At 43.9% G+C, this 18,704-nt stretch overlaps 1 protein-coding gene across 1 annotated transcript; it reads right to left on the reverse strand.

Moving 5' to 3' along the window:
- Nucleotides 1–3,178: 3,178 nt before the first annotated feature.
- On the reverse strand, nucleotides 3,179–8,915 carry LAMTOR5 (late endosomal/lysosomal adaptor, MAPK and MTOR activator 5). The gene is made up of 5 exons (XM_032488208.1): nucleotides 8,895–8,915; nucleotides 7,109–7,560; nucleotides 6,247–6,308; nucleotides 4,194–4,311; nucleotides 3,179–3,540 (listed from the first exon to the last, which is right to left on the reverse strand). Exons 1-5 carry the CDS (start codon nucleotides 8,913–8,915, stop codon nucleotides 3,480–3,482), a joined length of 714 nt encoding a protein of 237 aa, XP_032344099.1. The 3' UTR covers nucleotides 3,179–3,479.
- Nucleotides 8,916–18,704: the final 9,789 nt, after the last annotated feature.

Raw genomic sequence — 18,704 nt, forward strand, 5'->3', positions numbered from 1 at the left:
TAGAAACAAAAACAGACCCAATAGGATGGAGACTTACAATAAGGACTTGGCTCATGTGATCACGGAGGCAGAGAAATCAAAGATTTGCAGTCAGAGAGCCGATGGCATAGTTCCAGTCAGTCTGAGGCTGGGTCTGAAGGCAAAAGACTGTCCCAGCTGGAAGACAGTCCGGCAAGTAGAAAGAATTCTATATTACTTGGCCTTTTATTCTATTCAGGTCTTCAGTGGATGAGGCTCACCCACAGAGAGGAGGGCAGTCTGCTTTAGTCTGATTCAAATGTTAATCTCATCCGGAAACACTGGTACACACATACAAAGAAATAATGTTTAACCAAATATTTGGGCACCCCCGGCCCAGTCAAATTGATGTGTAAAATTAACCATCACAGAGGTGGTCTTGGAAACCCCCATGCAATCTTTAGCTTCAGCTCTGTACAGACTAGAAAATCGGCCATCTCCAGCCCTGAGTTCTTTCCAGCATAAGTCTTACGTTTCACCAATGCAATTGGGTGCACTATACCCTACCTCAAAGGTTCTTATGAAGCGTGAGAGTATGTTCATTTATTCATATCATTCAATAAAGTTGCCTCCTATACACCAGGCACTGTGCTAGAGAGAGAGGCTATGTGTAGGCAGAGAGTGGCATGAGTTCTGGCACAATGGGTTTGCAGGGCTGGGTCATGCGGGGTTTAGCAGACTATGGTAACAGCTTTGGATTTTGTTCTATATGCAATGGGAGGTCCCTGAAGGAAGGTACATAGGGAGCGCCCAATACCTGTTTGTTATTGAACATTACCACCTAGATATCAAGTCAGAATATTCAGTTTCAACATAATCTAAAATCAGACCCAGCCATCTTCTCCCCGTAATCCTTCCCTGAGTTAGCTGCTTCTGGCACCCAGTTTTTCATCGTCTGGATAGCTCAGTTGTCTTTGATTCATTTCCTTTAGTTCCCTTTCTGCCAACTTTTAAAAATTGTCTCCCATATTTTATCCTGAGCTAATTACTTTATCATGCTGAGCCTATTTCTTCCTGTCTAAAATGGGGATGATACTTCAAAAAAGAGAATTAAATGAGCTAAATGTAAGTAAATTGCTTACAATGCATCTAGCATGTAGCAAAAACTCACTAAAGGTTGACTGTTACTCTGAGCTAGGAATTGGAGATATAAAAATAAGCCAGAAGAAGTTTTTCTCTTTGGGAAAAAATGAGGTCCGTCTACCTCAGATTCATCTTAAAACTCAACTTTGACCCTCACTTGTTCAGACCCCATTCTGCTAACAGGGTAATAAGGCCTGGGATGCTTAAAAAGCAGGTACTCAAGTTCCTCAAGTTAGCTAACCTACCTTCCAGCTTTTTCACCTCCTACCTCACAGACCAAACTAAAGCACTTCATATTACATAAACATCCCTTTTGGTTTATCACCTGTCTTTGCCATTGCCATTCCCTCTGCCTGGAAAGGCCCAGTTCATGCCACAGAACTCCCTTGTATTTGTTATATATTCATTATTTGGCACGTGTTTATTCAGTGCCTACTATGTGCTAGGACTGTTCTAAGTGCTTGGGATGCATCTGTAAATGACCCATCTGCCCTCACAACGTCTATGCTAGTGGGGGAGACAGACAATAATACAAACACAGGGGCTCCACGTCAGGGATTGGTAAGTAGGGAGAAGACAAAAGACATACATGTCTCTATCAAGTACAAGCTCAAAGGCTAGAGCCATGTCTCATTCAGAATCTTCATATCCTCACAGAGCACCTTTTATTTGTAGGTGCTTGTTATTTTTGAATAAATCATATTCTGGAGACTTTAAAAGGCTGTCAAATACTAAATTGCTAAAGAGCAACAGGAGCTGCACTCAAATTCAACAAAATGAGGTCTTTTGTACCTGCTTGGGCACCATTCTGTTGCTGAGAATAAAGGCTGAAGAGAAGATAATGTTCTACATTTTCAAATGGTAGATTTTTTTTTTATGGCCAAATATACAGATTTCTGCAGTGGTCTGGGTGTTTAATCTAAGGCTTTGAGACAGTCTTAAGTCCAAATGGTGACTCTGCTAATCCCTTACTTAGCTTTAGTTACACAAATGGAAAAGGGGGCAAATGAGAGTACCTACCATATAGGGTGAGGATTTTTTTTTTGACTACTTATGAACCTTTATTCTTCCATGTAATATTAAAAAAAGTTTGTCAGGTTCACCAAAAAAATTCACACTGGCATCTTTATTAGCACTACATTAATTCCAGAAAAATTCTTCGCAGTTTTGATCTTTTTGTTACATTATGTATTTATTTAGTTCTGCTCATTTTTTAATCCCTACTTTTTCTTCATGAAGTTCTTTTTCATCATTTATCAGGGTAATTCCTAAATGTATTTTGTTGCTATTGGACTGTTTTATTTTCTATTTTGAGGTTTTCAGTCTTTCTCACTTTTATAAGTTATCTTTGTCTTGTAATTGTGCTGATTTATTCATGTTTATTTTTTCATTAAAACTGTCTCACTGTGGTAAAATACACACAACAAAAAATTTACCATCTTAGCCATTTTTAAGTGTAGTTTAGCGTCTTAAGTACGTTGATGTTCTTCAAGCATCACCACCACCCATCTCTACAATTTTCATCTTATAAACTGAAACTTTGTACCCATTAAACAGTAACACTCCATTTCTTCTTGCCTCTTACCTCGGGCAACCACTGTTCTGCTTTCTGTCTCTGAATCTGACTGTTCTAGGTACTTCATATAAGTGGAATCATACAGTATTTGTCTTTTTGTGACTCACTTATTTTACTTATAATGTCAAGAGTTCTCCATTCTGTAGCATCTGTCAACAATTTCCTTCCTTTTTTAAGGCTGAATATTTCATTGTATGCATATTCCACATTTTGTTTATCCATTCATCAATAGACATTTGAGTTGCTTCTACCTCTTTGCTACTGAGAACCCATAAAGTGTTATTAATGAGAATTAAATGTGTTCCTGGCATATAGTAAGAACTTAATGATATCCACTATTATGTTTTTATTGTGGGGCAGGAGTATGTTTAACTTGTTTTACATTCCATGGATGCTTCTGTGAGAATCTATGTATTTCTGGAAGCTTCTAAAAGAGAACAGTTTGGAATACCTTTTTTAGAAAAATTACAATTTGATAGTTGAAAGAAATAAACACTGATATGAGTTTAAAGAATCCAGAAAAGAGCCAAGCTCTCCTCCAACCAGATTTATTAAACATAACAAAATTCTATATACAAAGTGCCCTAAACCAACTGCTTCAAAACATGATATTTTCTTAACTAGTATTTTGATATGTCAATCCATGGTGTCAAAAGCAGTTTACTCTAAAATTAACAGGAAAGTGTCCAACACACATTACATGAATGGCCTAATTACTCAAACTCTAATAGTTCTATAGGATAATTAACATAAGGTACAACTGAGTCCCTATGACAGGCTGCTGGGGAACAGGTCTGAGACGTCAAGAGGCCATTTTGTGCACTGCCACTGTGATGCCATCGTGTTTCTGGATCATGATGTTCCTGAAAGGCAAAGTGGACGATACTCAGTAAAACGTTACAAATGGCAGTCAGTGTAAAGATGCTGTTTGGTTTAGGATACAACTAAAAAAGTAATACTTATCATTTTTCCATGTATAAAAGCAATAATATAAACACAATACATGTGGGAAATACAGAAAAGTATAAAATATAAAAATGAAATCAATCCTATAATCCTACCAAAGACAATCACTATTATTATTTTCCCTTTTTTTATCTGCATGTATACTCTATATACACATTTTTCCCCCTCATTCTACAAAACTGTGATCATAATGTTGATAGTATTATATTCTGCTTTTCTCACTTACTATTTGGAAGACCCTCACTTGGAATATCTTTAGTCTATTACTACAGACAGTGTTTCTGTTCTGTTTAGTCTTCCTCTGTGCTATTTATTGCTTTCTTTTCCTTGAGAGACTGATGGTTCGTAACAGTTCTTACTCTTCATTTAAATGTCACTGTGTTCTGAAAGTGTATTAGCTTCAGAGATCAATCCATCTGCTCCTGTGGTCCAAAGGGAGGAACTTCCCTCCAAGTCCTTTGAATGATGAACGCAGGGTAGGCCCCAGTCAAGTATCTCAGGGATTTTTCTGAACAAAAAGGAAAGGAAGGATCTGCTGACACCTACTCACCCATTATCTGATTCGAGACACACCACAGGAATATCAGTGGGGTCCGAGGTCAGCTTAGCTGCTTGCTGGGCTAGTACAGATACCACCCCAGCATGCTCATCTGACAGGGTCCCACGGCCTGGAAGACAGATGGCATCAGGTAACCTGACTGTCCAAAAAATGAGTAGAGAGCTACAGTAGAACTGAACTGAATTATTTACAAAAAGAAGGGTCAGCTCTTGGTCTCTTAAGTTAGGTACTGACATGAAATGATTCTGCCCTGATACTCAGCCAGTTACAGCAGTGAGAAGAGAAGGCCAGACAGCAGCTTTTAAGTCAATAAAGCCCTAACACTCAATTTTCCAAGTCATTTTCATCACCATCTCTAAACACCTTCTCAAGCACATAAGGAAGCCGTAATTCAAGTCAATCTGAAAGCAAACTGAAACCAAGAAGAAATTCAGAGGTGAGATTGACAAAAAAGTCAGTAAGGGCAACAGACTTGTTGAAACTAATTAATTCCTCATGGGAAATCTGATTTCCTTTTACTGAGCTCAACCTCAAAGGATATAAAGATCTTTACTCAGGAGTGCAGCTGTAAGATCATCTTGACAGAATATATAAATACCCTGTGAGCAGTTATTTCCACTAGAATAAGCTGGTTGTTTTCAAATATCAACAGAAATGACTTTTTACTAATGTTTGTTTTAGCCTGTAGATAATAACTACATCTTGGGTGTCAGGTACAAAAAGTAGATACTGAGTTTACTTTGCAATACATTTCCGTATATAAAAGGCAACACAAGCCTGTCTGCTTGAAACTAAGTCAAGTAATAGACTATGGCAGAGTTGATGGATTTACTTCTATTATATAAAACATTAAGTAGACAGACAACAGTGCAGTCTTTTGGGTCTTGACGGTTTCTCGAAGTAACTCATTTAGCTTTAGCTATCCACACTTGAATTTCAGCCTTTCCATTTGTGAGCCTGGCAAGGGCCTCAAAAAAATCTGCCTTTTTTCTCCCAACTAACTGATTTGTGTGTAAAACCTAACTGAGCTACAAGACTACCTCTTTCAATTACCCTCCCAGCAAAAATTCAGAGTTTAAAAACTCCTGCAGTACAGAGGAGTAAGAAGCAAGGAGTCCTGGGTTTACTAGTTCTGACATTAATTAGCTGAAGGCTTCCACTGTTTACCTTTTGACATTTATTTACTCATCCGTGATTGTTACCATTTTTTGAGCATTATGTCTGGGTTATGTTCTGAGTGTTTTACATACATTATATACCCTTATACTATTGTGATTAAGAGGCTCTAGAGCCTGACTCAAATCCTAGCTCAACCATTTACTAGCTGTAGGACCCTGGAAAATTACTCAACTTCTGTGCCTCAATTTCTTCATCTACCTCACAGGGTTATTATGAGGATTAAATGACTTAGTAAATGTAAAGCACTCAGAATGGTGCCTGGCCTATAGTAAGAGCTCAGTGAATGCAATTCTATAAAAATAATTGTTATTAAACAACAACCCGGTAAAGAAACTGAGGCTCAGAAAGATTCTTTTTGGTCCAGGTTCACACTCCTAATAAATGGAAGAGCAGGTATGTCCAACCCGACAGCCCCCATTTTTACTGCCTACTCACTTATTAAGTGAATTTGGACAAAAAAACAAACAAAAAAATTGCACCACCGATCTGGCCGGTTATTGTGAAAGTTAGAGATAATGTATACAAAGTGTAGCAGTCCCAACATATGGCGTACATTCAATAAATGGTAACTGCTGTCATTATCTGAAGTCCTTTCTAGACCCAATTTAAAATGATTCAAACACTGTTTTACTAGAAACAACTGTGTAGTGCTAGAACCGCAAGGAACATTTCTACCTTCATAGATACCAAATGAAAAGTTTCAACTTTCTAACTTTGTTACTTGGAGGTGATCTTTACTCTCCCAGAAGTTCCCGGAAAGTGGCAGGGTAACAGGAAGTAAAAACTAGAGAACAGCAGCACACTAGGCTCCCAGTCCACATCAAGTGCTGGGCAATCCATCAAAGGGTTGATGTGAGATACTTACAGCCCAGATTGAGTCCTTGTGAATCTGTGCACAGGACTCCCACAATGGATGGATTCTTCATTCTAATTCCAGGAACACAGGCAGAAGAAAGCAAATGATGTGGGAAAATGAATTTAAATAACACATATAGGCTTTTTATGTACCAGAAACTGTCGTAAGTGCCTTAAATCAGTCTTAATCTTTTTTCACTACCGCCCATCTCTACACCAAGAAAATTAAATTTATAATTCACTAGTTTAAATAGATAGCCCAATAGCTCTCTGATGAGAGAAATGATTGCGCCAGGTCCTTCTGAGCTTTGGAGGGCCACAAACATTGAAATATCTAGGACTGTTCTCCTTGTTAAAAAGGCATACTCTAGCATACTAACCCCCCTTGAAATAAATGTTGAAAAATTCTTAAGTAACACGGGTTGCCTCCAGAAGCGGAAGTGGGAAGCTGAGGAGTACTGGTGCGAAGGAGGTGTTTCCCTGCACGCCTTCTTACACTTCTGGTTGTCTTCCACCTTCTTAAACACCAAATAACTGGTTACACCCGGAAAGAGCTACGCTAGTGTGTTCATATTGACACGACAGGGGTCGACTTCGCACAGGTGGTACATTCTTTCTCCAAATGAACCTGGTTCCTAAACCCCCGAAGAACGACCCTGTCCTTAAAGACAATTTCAACACGACAGCCGGCCGTGGGCTCGGGCCGCGGAGACTAACTCACTCGCTCGCTCGCTCGCTCCGGAGTGTGCGAGGCCCCGGCGGCGTTTTATTCCGGGTCACCCCCCACCCCTACCCAGAGGCCCCGGGACAAGGCGTCCTCAAGAGGCCCGGCCGGCGCTCGCAGGCTGCGCCCTGTGTCCCTGTCAACTCACCCCGCCGCGACCCCAGGACTCACGTGTCCTCGAGGTGCTGCTCCAAGGTCGCCTCCATCCCGCCGCCGTTCCTCCGGCGCAGGACTCTGCCGCGCGTCGTCTCCCTCCGCCGCAGGCCTCAGCGCTCCTCGGTCACATGACGCGAGCGGGCCGCCGGCCGGGACGGCGCCTCCAAAGGGACAAACTTCACGGCGCAGCCTCCGCGTTGTGAACGGGAAGACGTCATTACGCGACGGCCGCCTCGAGCCGCGCGAGCTTCTGCAGCACGCGAGACAACAGGCCGGGGGACCGCGGCGGCTCCCCTCCGGAACCAGGCGGCGCGGCGTCTCCACCTCGCCACCCCGGAGGGACGTCTGCAGCCGCCGTCGGAGCCGGCGTGCTGGCCTGTCCCTTTGTCTCCGACACGGAGACCTTTGGACTCCGATTCCACCGACTGAGACGTCGGACCAGATCTTGTTGAAGTTTTACAGTAACTCGGCGGGTTAGGCGAGGTCTCATGCAGGCGGTGGAGCAGGGACAGACAAGAGAGACGCAGGACCCCGGTGAAGGGGTCCCCAGGCATGAAGGGGGAACACACAGGAAAAAACAGAACACAGGGACTAGAGGACAAGATAGAACAAGGTTAAAATCCCAAGTTAGGTATGGGAAAAGTGTCTGGATTTTAACTGAAGACATTGGTTCTTCCTCTTTGGCGAGGGCTCCAGAAAGTTTGGGAAAGAAGGTGTCACTTGTGATAAAGACTGGGTAGAATTACTTAAAAACAATCCTTTAAAAAGTAAATTATAAAAGCAGTTGTAAAAATAAGAAAAGAAAGCCCACCCATAGTCTCTGTCCAGAAATGACCATTAATACCTCAGAGAATATTCTTTCAGCCAATTGTTTTTGCAAAGGTACGCTTTTTTACTTTTTTAAGCAAAATTGACACACATACTGGACATATAATTCTGTAGCTGGCATTTACCGCAGAATTTAGCATAAATGTCTTTCCATATCAGTAAATATTCATTTACATCCTTTGTAATACTTACAAAATATTGCACTTTATAGCTGTTCCTTAATCGACTTAACCAACCCCTTATTAATGTACAAGTTAGCGGCTTATAGTTTTTTGTTGTTGTTGTTGTTATTTCGGGCCTTTCTTGACTATTAGAAATGCTGGATAAATATCATTATAGCCAAACGTGTGTAGTTTAAAATTTTCCTTATGATAAGTTACTAGAATGGAATTAATTGGTTCAAGGATATGGACATTTTTAAGGCTTTTGCTATACACTTACAAATTGTCTCCCCCCGCTCCACCCCGAAACGTGGTACCAATTTACACTCAGATTGGTAGCATTTGATGAAAATAGGATAAGTATGGCCATAGTCTCGCCCATCCCCCACAGGCCGATACCCTGTGCTTAAGTCCTCCTAGTGTCACTCTTGGATCTCCCTTTTCTCCAACCCTCTTACCCTCAGCTTTTACTCGCAGTCCACCTTCTGATCTGGGGTCCAGCTTCAAGGCCCCCTTGACTTGGCTTCGGAGTCCCTTTTCATTCCCTAGCTTGGATGGTGAGAAACTTGCAGTTCTTTAAAATTCCAGCCTTGAATGTTGTAATTCAAGAGTTTTAGACTCCTGCCCTAGAGAAATATTTTCTGTTAACTTAAGGGTCACATAATGTGAGCCATTTAAATTTTAGAAAAAGTAGTTTAGAACTACCCTTAAAAGACAGCATTAGAAAATGTAAGGAATGAGCCCTCTTGCTGCCCAGTTCCTGCCCAAGGCAGCTCGGCACTGCAGTACCGCCCCCTTGTGGTCCCGCATGGTGTAAAGCTTTGCTGGACTAGGGCTTCTCAGCTCTGGCTTTTCAACCTTCAGGGCAGAGACTTCAATAGAAATGTAATGTGAGCCTCATCTGTAATTTTAAATAGTCTGGTAACCACACTGAAAAAGTAAAACAGGTGAAATTAATTTTAATAATATACTATTTGTCCAAATACTATGTCGAAAATAGTGTCATTTCAACATGTAAATACGAAGATATTTTTAACATTCCCTGCCCCTTTTACTAAGTCTTCAAATTCCAGTGTCTACACCGACAGCACATTTCTATTCAGACTAGCCACATTTTAGGTGTTTGATGGAGCCACGTGTGGCTAGTGCCTACTGCTCCGGGCTATCTCTGACTATCTCAAAGCCAGATCAGTGATGGATGATAGGATTCTCAGAAAAGCTGGTGATCATATTTGAAGCTGTTAAGAAAGGCCTCTGAAGGGAAAACGAGGAAGTAGTTAGAGGATGACCACTGGTCTAAACATCCTTGCGGGTCCGTAGGTGGGAGGGCAGGCTACTCCACACCACCCCCTCTTTCTCTGCCTTGTTGCTGTTTTGCCCCTGCCCAGCTGGGCAGAGGGAGCTGAGTGGCTTATATACGCTGGGGAAGTGCTGGGGGCTTGGGGTAATGGTTAGTTGGAGGAGGCGTCTAACCCCTAATTGTTTTCTACTTTCTTCAGCTTGTGGAGGGTTTGATGATCCTTTATTCTCAGTTTTGAGTGCTAATAACCATTTTGGGAGTGACAAGAAAAGTCCCAGGACACCCATATTAGAATACTTGCCTCGTTGTATTGTAAGTTTTTATGCTTGCTTTTCAAGTCAGAAAGAGTGTCTTCTCCATTTCTGCGCCCTAAGTGCTGTGGAGTGTAATAGGAATCCAGTACATTTTTATTAAAGAATCTTGATGGGTTCTTTGAGAAGAGGACTCTGTATAACGTAAAAAAACTTTAAGTCTTCAAATTTAACAACCTTTATCCTCTTCTTCCTCCCGTCCTCCATATGCAGGTGCCTGGAAAATGGAAATCCCAGGAGGATCTGGCAGAGAATGCCCAATGCCCACATGTCCTGGCTGGGAAGGGGGAGATGAGAAGCCGGAATAGGGGTGCGAACCAGACCTTGTAGGTCATCTGACTGCTGTTGGCTGGGACCCTAAGCCCTCTTCCTTGACCTGTCAGGAGCAGAACCCTCCTGGGGGGTCCACTTAAAAAGTGACGCTCTGGTAGAGGTCTAGTCCTCCCCTGGGTGCACAGGGCTCCAGCTACACCAGGGCCAGCCCATTGGTTGCTCTTTCAAGTGCTTAGGGTCCCAAGCCTGAAGTGCAATGAGCCCTAAGCCATGCTGGGGAACGGGCCCGTGCCTGCCACCAGGGGGCACCGAGGCCACGGAAAACCCTGCTCAGGCTGGAGGATCCTAGGTGAGGGACAGGGGCCCACTAGCCTTCTGAGCTGGTATGGCTTGGTGAGGATAGCACTAGGCTAGGTTGGTGGCCTCAGAGTCAGACAGAGGTAGAACTGGATCCTGGCTTAGCCACTGCCTACCCACGTGACCTCTCTGTGATACGGGGGTACCATTACCTGCCTCATCAGGTAGTGGGGAGGATTATGAGGTATTTTATAAGCTTTGCTTTGCTAAATTTGAGTGGGAAGACTCATTGAGGACACACATGAGAAAAAGTTAACGGTTCAGTGAAGGCAAGAGCCAGATGATGACCACAGACCTCAGGCAACCTAGTGTTCACGTGGGAGGGAGCCCACGGGGCTGCATTTACATAGCTGCTCCGTAAAGCTCTGTTAAATGAGGTAATTAAGTATGTTTTACTACATTTTTCTGTGGTATATAAAATTTATAAAACATAGGAAAAGAAATCACCTGAAATCCTAACCCTAACCCTAATGATGTGAAAGTGAGTAAGGTAAATAGGAGGGGTGGGATTTGGCTAAGGTGGAGATGGGGAAAGGCATGTCACAAGGGTCACAGGAGTCTGCCAGCTGAAGCCTCTTACTCATGTGAGCTACTGGATGGGACACAGGGGCGCTTACCCCTGCCTTCGGTGGTGGACAGCACCTGCGAGCTGACTCCTAATAGTAAAAGTAGCAGCAGTACCAGTAGCTGTTCACACACATGGAGTGGCAGCTGTGTGCCAGGCAATTCTCAGGCCTGATTAGTCCTCAGAACCTTTTGGAAATTGCTGTTATCACTGTCCTCCCTTTAGAGTTAAAAAAAAAACAAAAACAAAAACCCTGAGTCTCAGAAGATCACTGCTTGCTCAAGGTGAGCGTGCTTGTGAGTGTGCTGCCTCAGCTTCTCTCACTTCCCCAGCAACGCAATCCTGGGGATGTGAGAGGGTTCTGGAGGCCCGGTCTACCTCTCTCATTCTCTGCAGAAGGAGTCTGAGGCTCGGAGAGGGGCTGTGGGTAATTTAGAACTTGAACATGGAATGCTTAACCGTCTACTGTTCTAACTCTACTGTGCTGCTACAGGCTGCCTTAGAGCTTTAAGTTAAAGCAATTTTACAGACACTCATTATTATGCAATGAATTGTGTCTCCCCAAAATGTGTCCCTCCTGTTTCATATGTTGAAGTCCTGGCCTCCAGTACTTTAGAATGCCACCTTGTTTGGAAATAGGGTCTTTACAGAGATAATCAAGTTAAAATGAGGTCATTAGGTGGGCCCTAGTTCAATATGACTGGTGTCCTTATAAAAAGGAGAGAGAAGATGGCCATCTACAAGCCAAGGAGAGGGGCGTGGGGGCAGATCCCTTCCTCACAGCCCTCAGAAGGAACCAACCCTGCTGACACCTTGATTTTGGACCTCTAAACTCCAGAACTGTGAGACGATAAATTTGTATTATTGAAGCCTTTCAGTTTGTGGTACTTTGTTGTGACAGCCCAGGGAAACCAATATACTCACATAGCTGTAAAGTCTACAAGGCAGAATCAATGTCTGTGACATCACAGTCATCTGGAAGCCCTTAATTATAGAAAGACTGGCTGGGAGGATCACCCTCCCAGAGGCGAAAGGCTAGAGCAGGTGATCTTTTCTGCTTGCTCCCAACCTTGATACTTGGCTAACTAAGACATTTTTCCTATATTGGTGAACCATGGTGGCATGACCTGTTTGACTGTGACAATCTGGAGTCTATTTTATGTCCCTGCGCTTGGCCTATGGAAGGTGCTCAATAAATGTGCGTAGAGGGACTAGTGGGAAAATAACTTCTGGCCACTCAAATCCAAGACTCCCAGCCATGAGTTGGGCAGGGGAGAAGGGTACAGGCTGTCAGCGGACGGAGGTTGACATTGGGCACTGTCTCTTAAAGTTTCTAGCTAAGCCCCAATTTTGGAAGACAAGCAAAATAGATTTTAGATGACTCAGGGTGGGCTGAAGAAGTTCCAGTCCAGGAAGCTATCTTCCTGCTGCTTTATTAATTCTGCTATTGAGGATAAATGAGGTTGCAGACTTCCATATCCAGGTCTTCATTAGATCCCCAGTTAATGCAGCCATGACAAATGGGAATGAAGCCCTTATGAATAAAAAAAAGATCAGCCCAGTATAAAAAATTGTAGACCAGGGAAAAAGGAAATTTAGAGGAGCTGATAAAATACCCTATCCTTAATTAGACTGTCTGCATCACACATCTCATCAGCCTTAATGCCAAGATTTATTGACCTTGAAACTGTGTAAATGAAATAAGTGCTTGAAAATGAATGGAAAAGACATTACCTGTATTAAAATGTAGTTGCAGTGCAGGCCTGTGCACTGATGCTATTAGTTAAATGCAGGCTCTCAGCTTCTTTGGCTGTGCCTCACTGTCTGCCCAGCACATACCTCCTTAACCCCTGGTGAGTCTAGAAAGCCTGCTTGGAGGGTTAACAATGTGTTCCTTTGTCAATAATCTCTGCATTGTCCTGGAAAAATCCTTCTTGGGCAGTGAAATACCTTTGTGTCTTTATTTCACCATCTGTGAACTTAGTAAAGTGTTGCTGGTCCTTAGTTCAGAATAGAGACTGTTGTGAAGGCAGGATGACCCACCTAGTTCTGTGCATCCTGCCGTGGAGAGCAGAGCGAGCAGCTCTCTTGTTGGCTGCCACCGTCTCGTGGCGTCCACGTTTAGCTTCAAGAGCTTACCTGCTATTACAACATTGGGTTACCCTCTTGTAAGAACTCGGACAAGTCCTCTAACGCCTTGATAGCTCAGATTTCCACTATCATGGAAAATAAGAGCAGTACCCACCTCACAGTGGTGGTGTGGGAACGCCACTGAGAAGATGCACGTAAAGCCCTTCACACAGTCGCTGGGACCACTGCAGACAGTGCACAGATGGGAGCGGCTGTCGATGCCAGGCCCTCACTAGTCTGTCATTCAGGGCTCTTGGCTGCAAGCAACGGAAGCTGACTGTGGCTGATGGAGTAGGATAGGAAGTTTTACAATGACCCCAGAGAGCTCGTGGTTACTCAGTTGCTGGGAGGAGTTGAGAGCTCAGTCTGAGCTGCCAGTGACAAAGCTCCAAGCCCACCATGCCACCCCTGCCCCTGGTGTGACCAAACCCACAACAGCTTGCAGCACCAAGGCCACTACTGTGGCAGGAACCTAGTCCGGTAACCACCGTGCCCCTGAAGCCAGGCCATTCTGCTGCTGCCCTTGTCAGTGAAGTGGAATTTTCCCAGAGTCTCTGCCTTGAAGTCTTGTGTAAATAAGTTTGAGCAACGCGGCCTGGATCCCGTGCCTGGCTTTAGTTGCAAAGGAGGCTGAGGAGGGAATGTCTGCTTTCTATCTCTGTTCTGAAAGTGCCCTGAGCAAAGCAAAGGCATTCACGTGGGGCTGGGCAGCAAGAGGGTGTTTCAGGTGTCTCCTCCGCGGGGCGTCTGGCTTTACAAGAGGGAGTGCTCTTGGGTGGGGCACCGCAGCCCCTTCCACTGCTCGGAGGGCAGCTTCCCCGGGCAACCTTCCACTCTGGCAAGGGAGGGGGAGAGCCTTCTGCTCTTTCTTCTGCATGAGCCCAGTATATATGGAATTCGAGAGAGTGGGCATTTTGCCTTGTGCTCTTAGAGATAAGGGCCATAAAACACATCTGAGAATCCACATGTCCGCCAGCTTCACACTGTGACCTCACTGTAGATCTCTAGTTTCCTTTTTAAAAATCAATTTCTCACTAGTTCCCCAAATTCTTTGTGGTCAGTAGTAGTAAATCAGGCAGCGCCTCCTCACTCAAGGAGTTTGTATTCTATACAGTAAATAAGCTAGAGATAATGAAGAAAAAAAACACCTAAGTTTTATTTTGACTAAGAGAAACTTTTCAGACTAATGATCTTTACCAATAACAACCTGCATGTCTGGCCTGGCCTGGAGCCTGGGGCTGGATTCTAAGGAGAGGACTCAGTGGGACAGTAGAGCTGCTTCTGGGAGGGAGAAGATGGGAGAGGGGGTGGGAGAATGGAAAGAGAAATACCAAACCCTCAGGGTCAAGACCTTTCCAGACCCTGAGTGTGTTGTCTTTCCCCTCCATGGTCCCTAGGAAAGAATCTGGCACGCAGAAGGTGTCCAACACATGTCTGCTCTATTAGAGGAGGAAAATCTTTGGAAATCTCATAGGAAAATGACCCTCACCAACCCTTCATCTGTACTCTATTCTAGCTTCCAGGGAACCAGTAGAAACGGGGGGCAACCACGTTGTCCACAGCAGTGAAGGTGGTGGATGGTCTTCATAACTTACCTGACTGATGTGGATTTCCTCTTTCCCGGCCTCAGTTTTAATATCCATACACTTGGTCAGTTTTTCACTCAAGAACATTGCACTTCCTCTTGAACTTAAAGATGAAAAATGAACATTTACAGAGCACAGCTATTCACACACCTTAATCTCATGTTAATTCACTGTCATCCTGTGAGGGGTCTCTACCATCGTTTTGTGGCCGAGGTAACTGGGAGGTCTATGGACTTGTCAAGTTCATAGAACTTGAGAGTGTCCATGGCTTTGGGACTCCAAGGCTAGGGCCGGCCAGTTTCCAGGATGTAGATCCCAGATGAATCAGTCCCTCTGCAACTGTCTTCTCAACCAGTCTGGACAATTCCAGCCTGAGGCTGTAAGCCACAAAGTGGCCAGAGGCTGCCGTCTCCCCATCTCCCTTCCCAGCAGCGGGAGGATTTGTCCTAGGCCTTCAGACACCCGAGTAAATCAATTGCCACATTAATTCTGGACCGTTAGCATCTCCCCCGCCCCGGGGAAAGTCAGAGGCAAGGAGACTAATGTCCCATTGATCTTTCCAGTTGCCAAAGGGGAAGTGAGATGAACGTAATCCCATCTGTTAAGATGGAGAAGGGCCCATTTGAAAGCAGCCAGGATTACTTTAAGGAAGTAACAGTTTATCACTCTCTGGACAAGCGAATATGAAATTGGGGCTAGCCTCCTTTCGGAGTTGGTAGACACATTGATCAGCAAAGAGACGGTCAAGGGAAGTGAGCGGCACGACCTCTGGCCTTTGTTCCACTTGTCCTTTCCCGAGGTCTTTCTGTTCTTTATGTGGACACAACTGCACAAACAAGACAAAACCCACCCCCGGGCGCTCAGGAATAGCTAATGTTTGTTGAGGGTTGATGATTGCCGGGTGCTGTACTAACTGGCTTATAGTTACTGTCCAGCAGCTTTATGAGGTGTTCTTATTTGCACCATTTTACAGATCTGGAAACTGAGGCTTCGAGAGGTTGGGTGACTTTCCCAAGGTTACTGAGCTAGTGAAGGGACAAATCAAGCACAGGCTGGCAGACCCTGAGCCTGCCCTCAAAAACCCTCAGGACGTGCAGATTACTCAGCGGGAAGGTAGCCCAGCCAGGCCTGCTTCGAGATCCTGGTATCTCCCCTCCACTCCACTCCACTTGCTCCTTTCCTTGGTCAGTGCCTTAGGGAACCCTGCTGACCCCAGAGGGGAGGCGTCTTTACTAACTGCAGAGGCTGAGCCAAGGCTGAGGGGCTGGGACGCCTGGAGGCCTCAGTCAGGGCATCTGGACAGCAGAGGCTCAGGGCGGAGTAGAGGAGTGGGCAAGCCGAGGGCCGAGGTCTCAGCAGGACATGGGGTGCAGGGTCTGCTGGGGCTCCTCTTGTGACCGCCTGGCGTGAATTCCCATGGAGGAGAGGCAAGCTCAGTGACAGTCTCTCAGCACATCTGAAACTGGGACGTCCAGTGTCCAGCCTCAGTGCAGGCTGCTGTGGCCACTGAGAGCCTGAGAAAACACCCCAGCCACAGGCTGGGATGGTTAGGTTGGGAAGGCCTGGGGACCGCAACAGTGTGATCTCAAAACCCCAGGAATGTGTACCCCTGAGATCCTCAGAAAACGTGTCTCAGCATCAAATTCAACCAGGGCCAGAAGCACCTCCAGAGGGAAGCTCCCCAAAGGGGCTTTGCCACCGGCCTTGGATGGGGACACGCTGCCAAGGCTGAGGTCACTTGAGGGCGGCAGTTCTCATCCTCTGTAGCCAGAAGTAAGTCTTCTAATTAATACCACTTTGGATCTGACAGAGATGGCTGCTCTGTCCCGGGCTTATTTGCTGTTTATCTCCGTGATTGATGCTGGTAACATTTAGAGTCTGTCAGGGAGATATTTCATGGATGCCCCATGTGGTGGGATGGAGACAGCCAGGAAATGTGATTCCCTAGTTAGGGCAGAATGGGAGCTGAATCTAATGTGTTGATGGAGAGGCCCAGGCCCTTTCTAGCCCCTTGTCGAGTAGGGGAAGTGGAGTCGGGGCTCAGGAGGCCTGCCCTGACCCGGAGCGGTAGGAGGGACCTGTCCTGAAGGGCTGTGAAGAAAAACGATGTATGAGAGGCAAGAAGCTGTTTTCCCAAGGCTTTCTCCTGTAAAAGTATCCCGTTTCTGTTGGCCAATAGACTTTGCAGGCTCAGACACACAAGAAAGGAAGCAAACAGGGAGGTAAGCACTCTTCCTGCTGTTTCCGGGGTCTTTAGTATTCCTCCCAAACCTCTGCGTCTACCTACCAAAAGTTTAAGCGTTAATCATAAGGCTGATCTCAAAAGTGAAAAGATTTTTGAATCCCCCAACTAGAAATCTTCACCCTGACACCCAAAGCACTTTGTACATTATTGTCAAAGCATAGCGTCCAAACATTTAAAAACATGGTTCTCATAAAACATGGAATGCACAGGTGTCAAAGATTTAGTCATTCATGAATGAGGGAACCAGTAAGATGGCGAAGCTGGTTCACAGAGCCAGGAACTGGATATTTAAAAGCACTTAAAAAGAAATATTTGAGTAAAATTTCTAGGTTAAAAACAAAACCGGTTGCACTTATATATGTGGTCAAATGATTTTTGACAAGAATGCCAAGACCAATTAGGGGGAGAAAAGACAGTCTTTTTTAAACAAATGGTGCTGAGAAAAGTGGACATCCACATGCCAAAGATGAGGTTGAATTCTTATACCATATACAAAAATTAACTCAAAGTGGATCAAAGACTTAAATGGAAAAGCTAAAGCTATAAAACTCTTAGAAGAAAACATAAGAGAAAAGCTTCATGACATTGGATTTGGCAATGATTTCTTGGCTGACACCAAAAACACAGGAAACAAAAGAAAAACATAGGACAAATTGGATTACATCCAAATTTAAAACTTTTGTGCATGAAAGCACACTATCAACAGAGTGAAAAGACAGCCCACAGGATGGCAGAAAATACCTGTAAATTATGTATCAGGTAAGGGGTTAATACCCAGAATATATAAAAGAACTCCTACAACTCAACAACAACAACAAAAAACCAAACAACCTGACTTAAAAATGGACAAAGCACTTGGATTGACATTTCTCCAAAGAAGCCATACAAAAGCCAGTAAGCATATGACAATATGCTCAGCATCACTAATTATTAGGGAAATGCAAGTCAAAACCACACTGAGTACCACCTCATATTCATTAGGATCAAAGAACCAGAAAATAACAAGTTTGGGCAAGGATCTGGAGATACTGGAACCCTTGTGCATTATTGGTGGGAATGAAAAATAGTATAGCAGCTATGGAAAACAGTATGGTAGTTCCTAAAAAAAAAAATAAAATGTAGAGTTATTATATGATCCATCAATTCCACTTGTGGATATATATATCCACAAGAACTGAACGCAGATTCTCAAGAGATCTGGACACCCATGTTTATAGCAGTATTACTCATATCAGCCAAAGGTAGAAGCAAAATGATTTTCCAAGGACAGATGAATGATGAATGGATAAACAAAATGTGGTATATATGTACAATGAAATACTATTCAGCCTTAAAAAGGAAATAAATTCTAACATGCTACAATATGAATGAAACTTAAAGACATTATCCTGAGTGAAATAAGACAGTCTCATGGACAAATACTGCATTATTCTACTTATATGAGGTAAGTAGAGTAGTCAGATTTATGCAGACAGAAAGTTACCTGTGGTAGTTAGGTGCTGGGGGAGGGGAGAGTGGGGAGTCATCGTTTAATGGGTACAGAGTTTCAGTCTTGCAGGATGAAGAGAGTTCTGGAGATGGATGGTGGTGATGGTCGCACAACAATGTGAATGTAGTTAATGACACGGAATAGTACACTTAAAAATGGCTAAGTTGGTAAAACTTTATGTTATGTGTATTTTACCACCATTAAAAAACAAAGAAAAACTGGTTAATGTCCTCTGGGGCAATTAAAAAATTAATCTTTGATGTTATACTTTCTATTGGATAGAAACTGTTTATAGCTTTACTGGACATGATCTACAAGTTACCATGTAACTTCATGGAGTCTG

The sequence above is a fragment of the Camelus ferus genome, chromosome 9 (assembly GCF_009834535.1).
Source record: "Camelus ferus isolate YT-003-E chromosome 9, BCGSAC_Cfer_1.0, whole genome shotgun sequence".
Taxonomy (NCBI): domain Eukaryota; kingdom Metazoa; phylum Chordata; class Mammalia; order Artiodactyla; family Camelidae; genus Camelus; species Camelus ferus.

Excerpts from the sequence above, each read along its gene's own strand:
- LAMTOR5 (XM_032488208.1), bottom strand. The coding sequence starts at position 8,915 with ATGCGGGACCACAAGGGGGCG. Across the intron at positions 7,561-8,894 it reads TGCGGGACCACAAGGGGGCG|ATCTGGTCCGACGTCTCAGT; the intron begins GTACTGCAGTGC and ends AACTTCAACAAG. Across the intron at positions 4,312-6,246 it reads ACAAGGACTCAATCTGGGCT|GCCGTGGGACCCTGTCAGAT; the intron begins GTAAGTATCTCA and ends TCTGTCTTCCAG.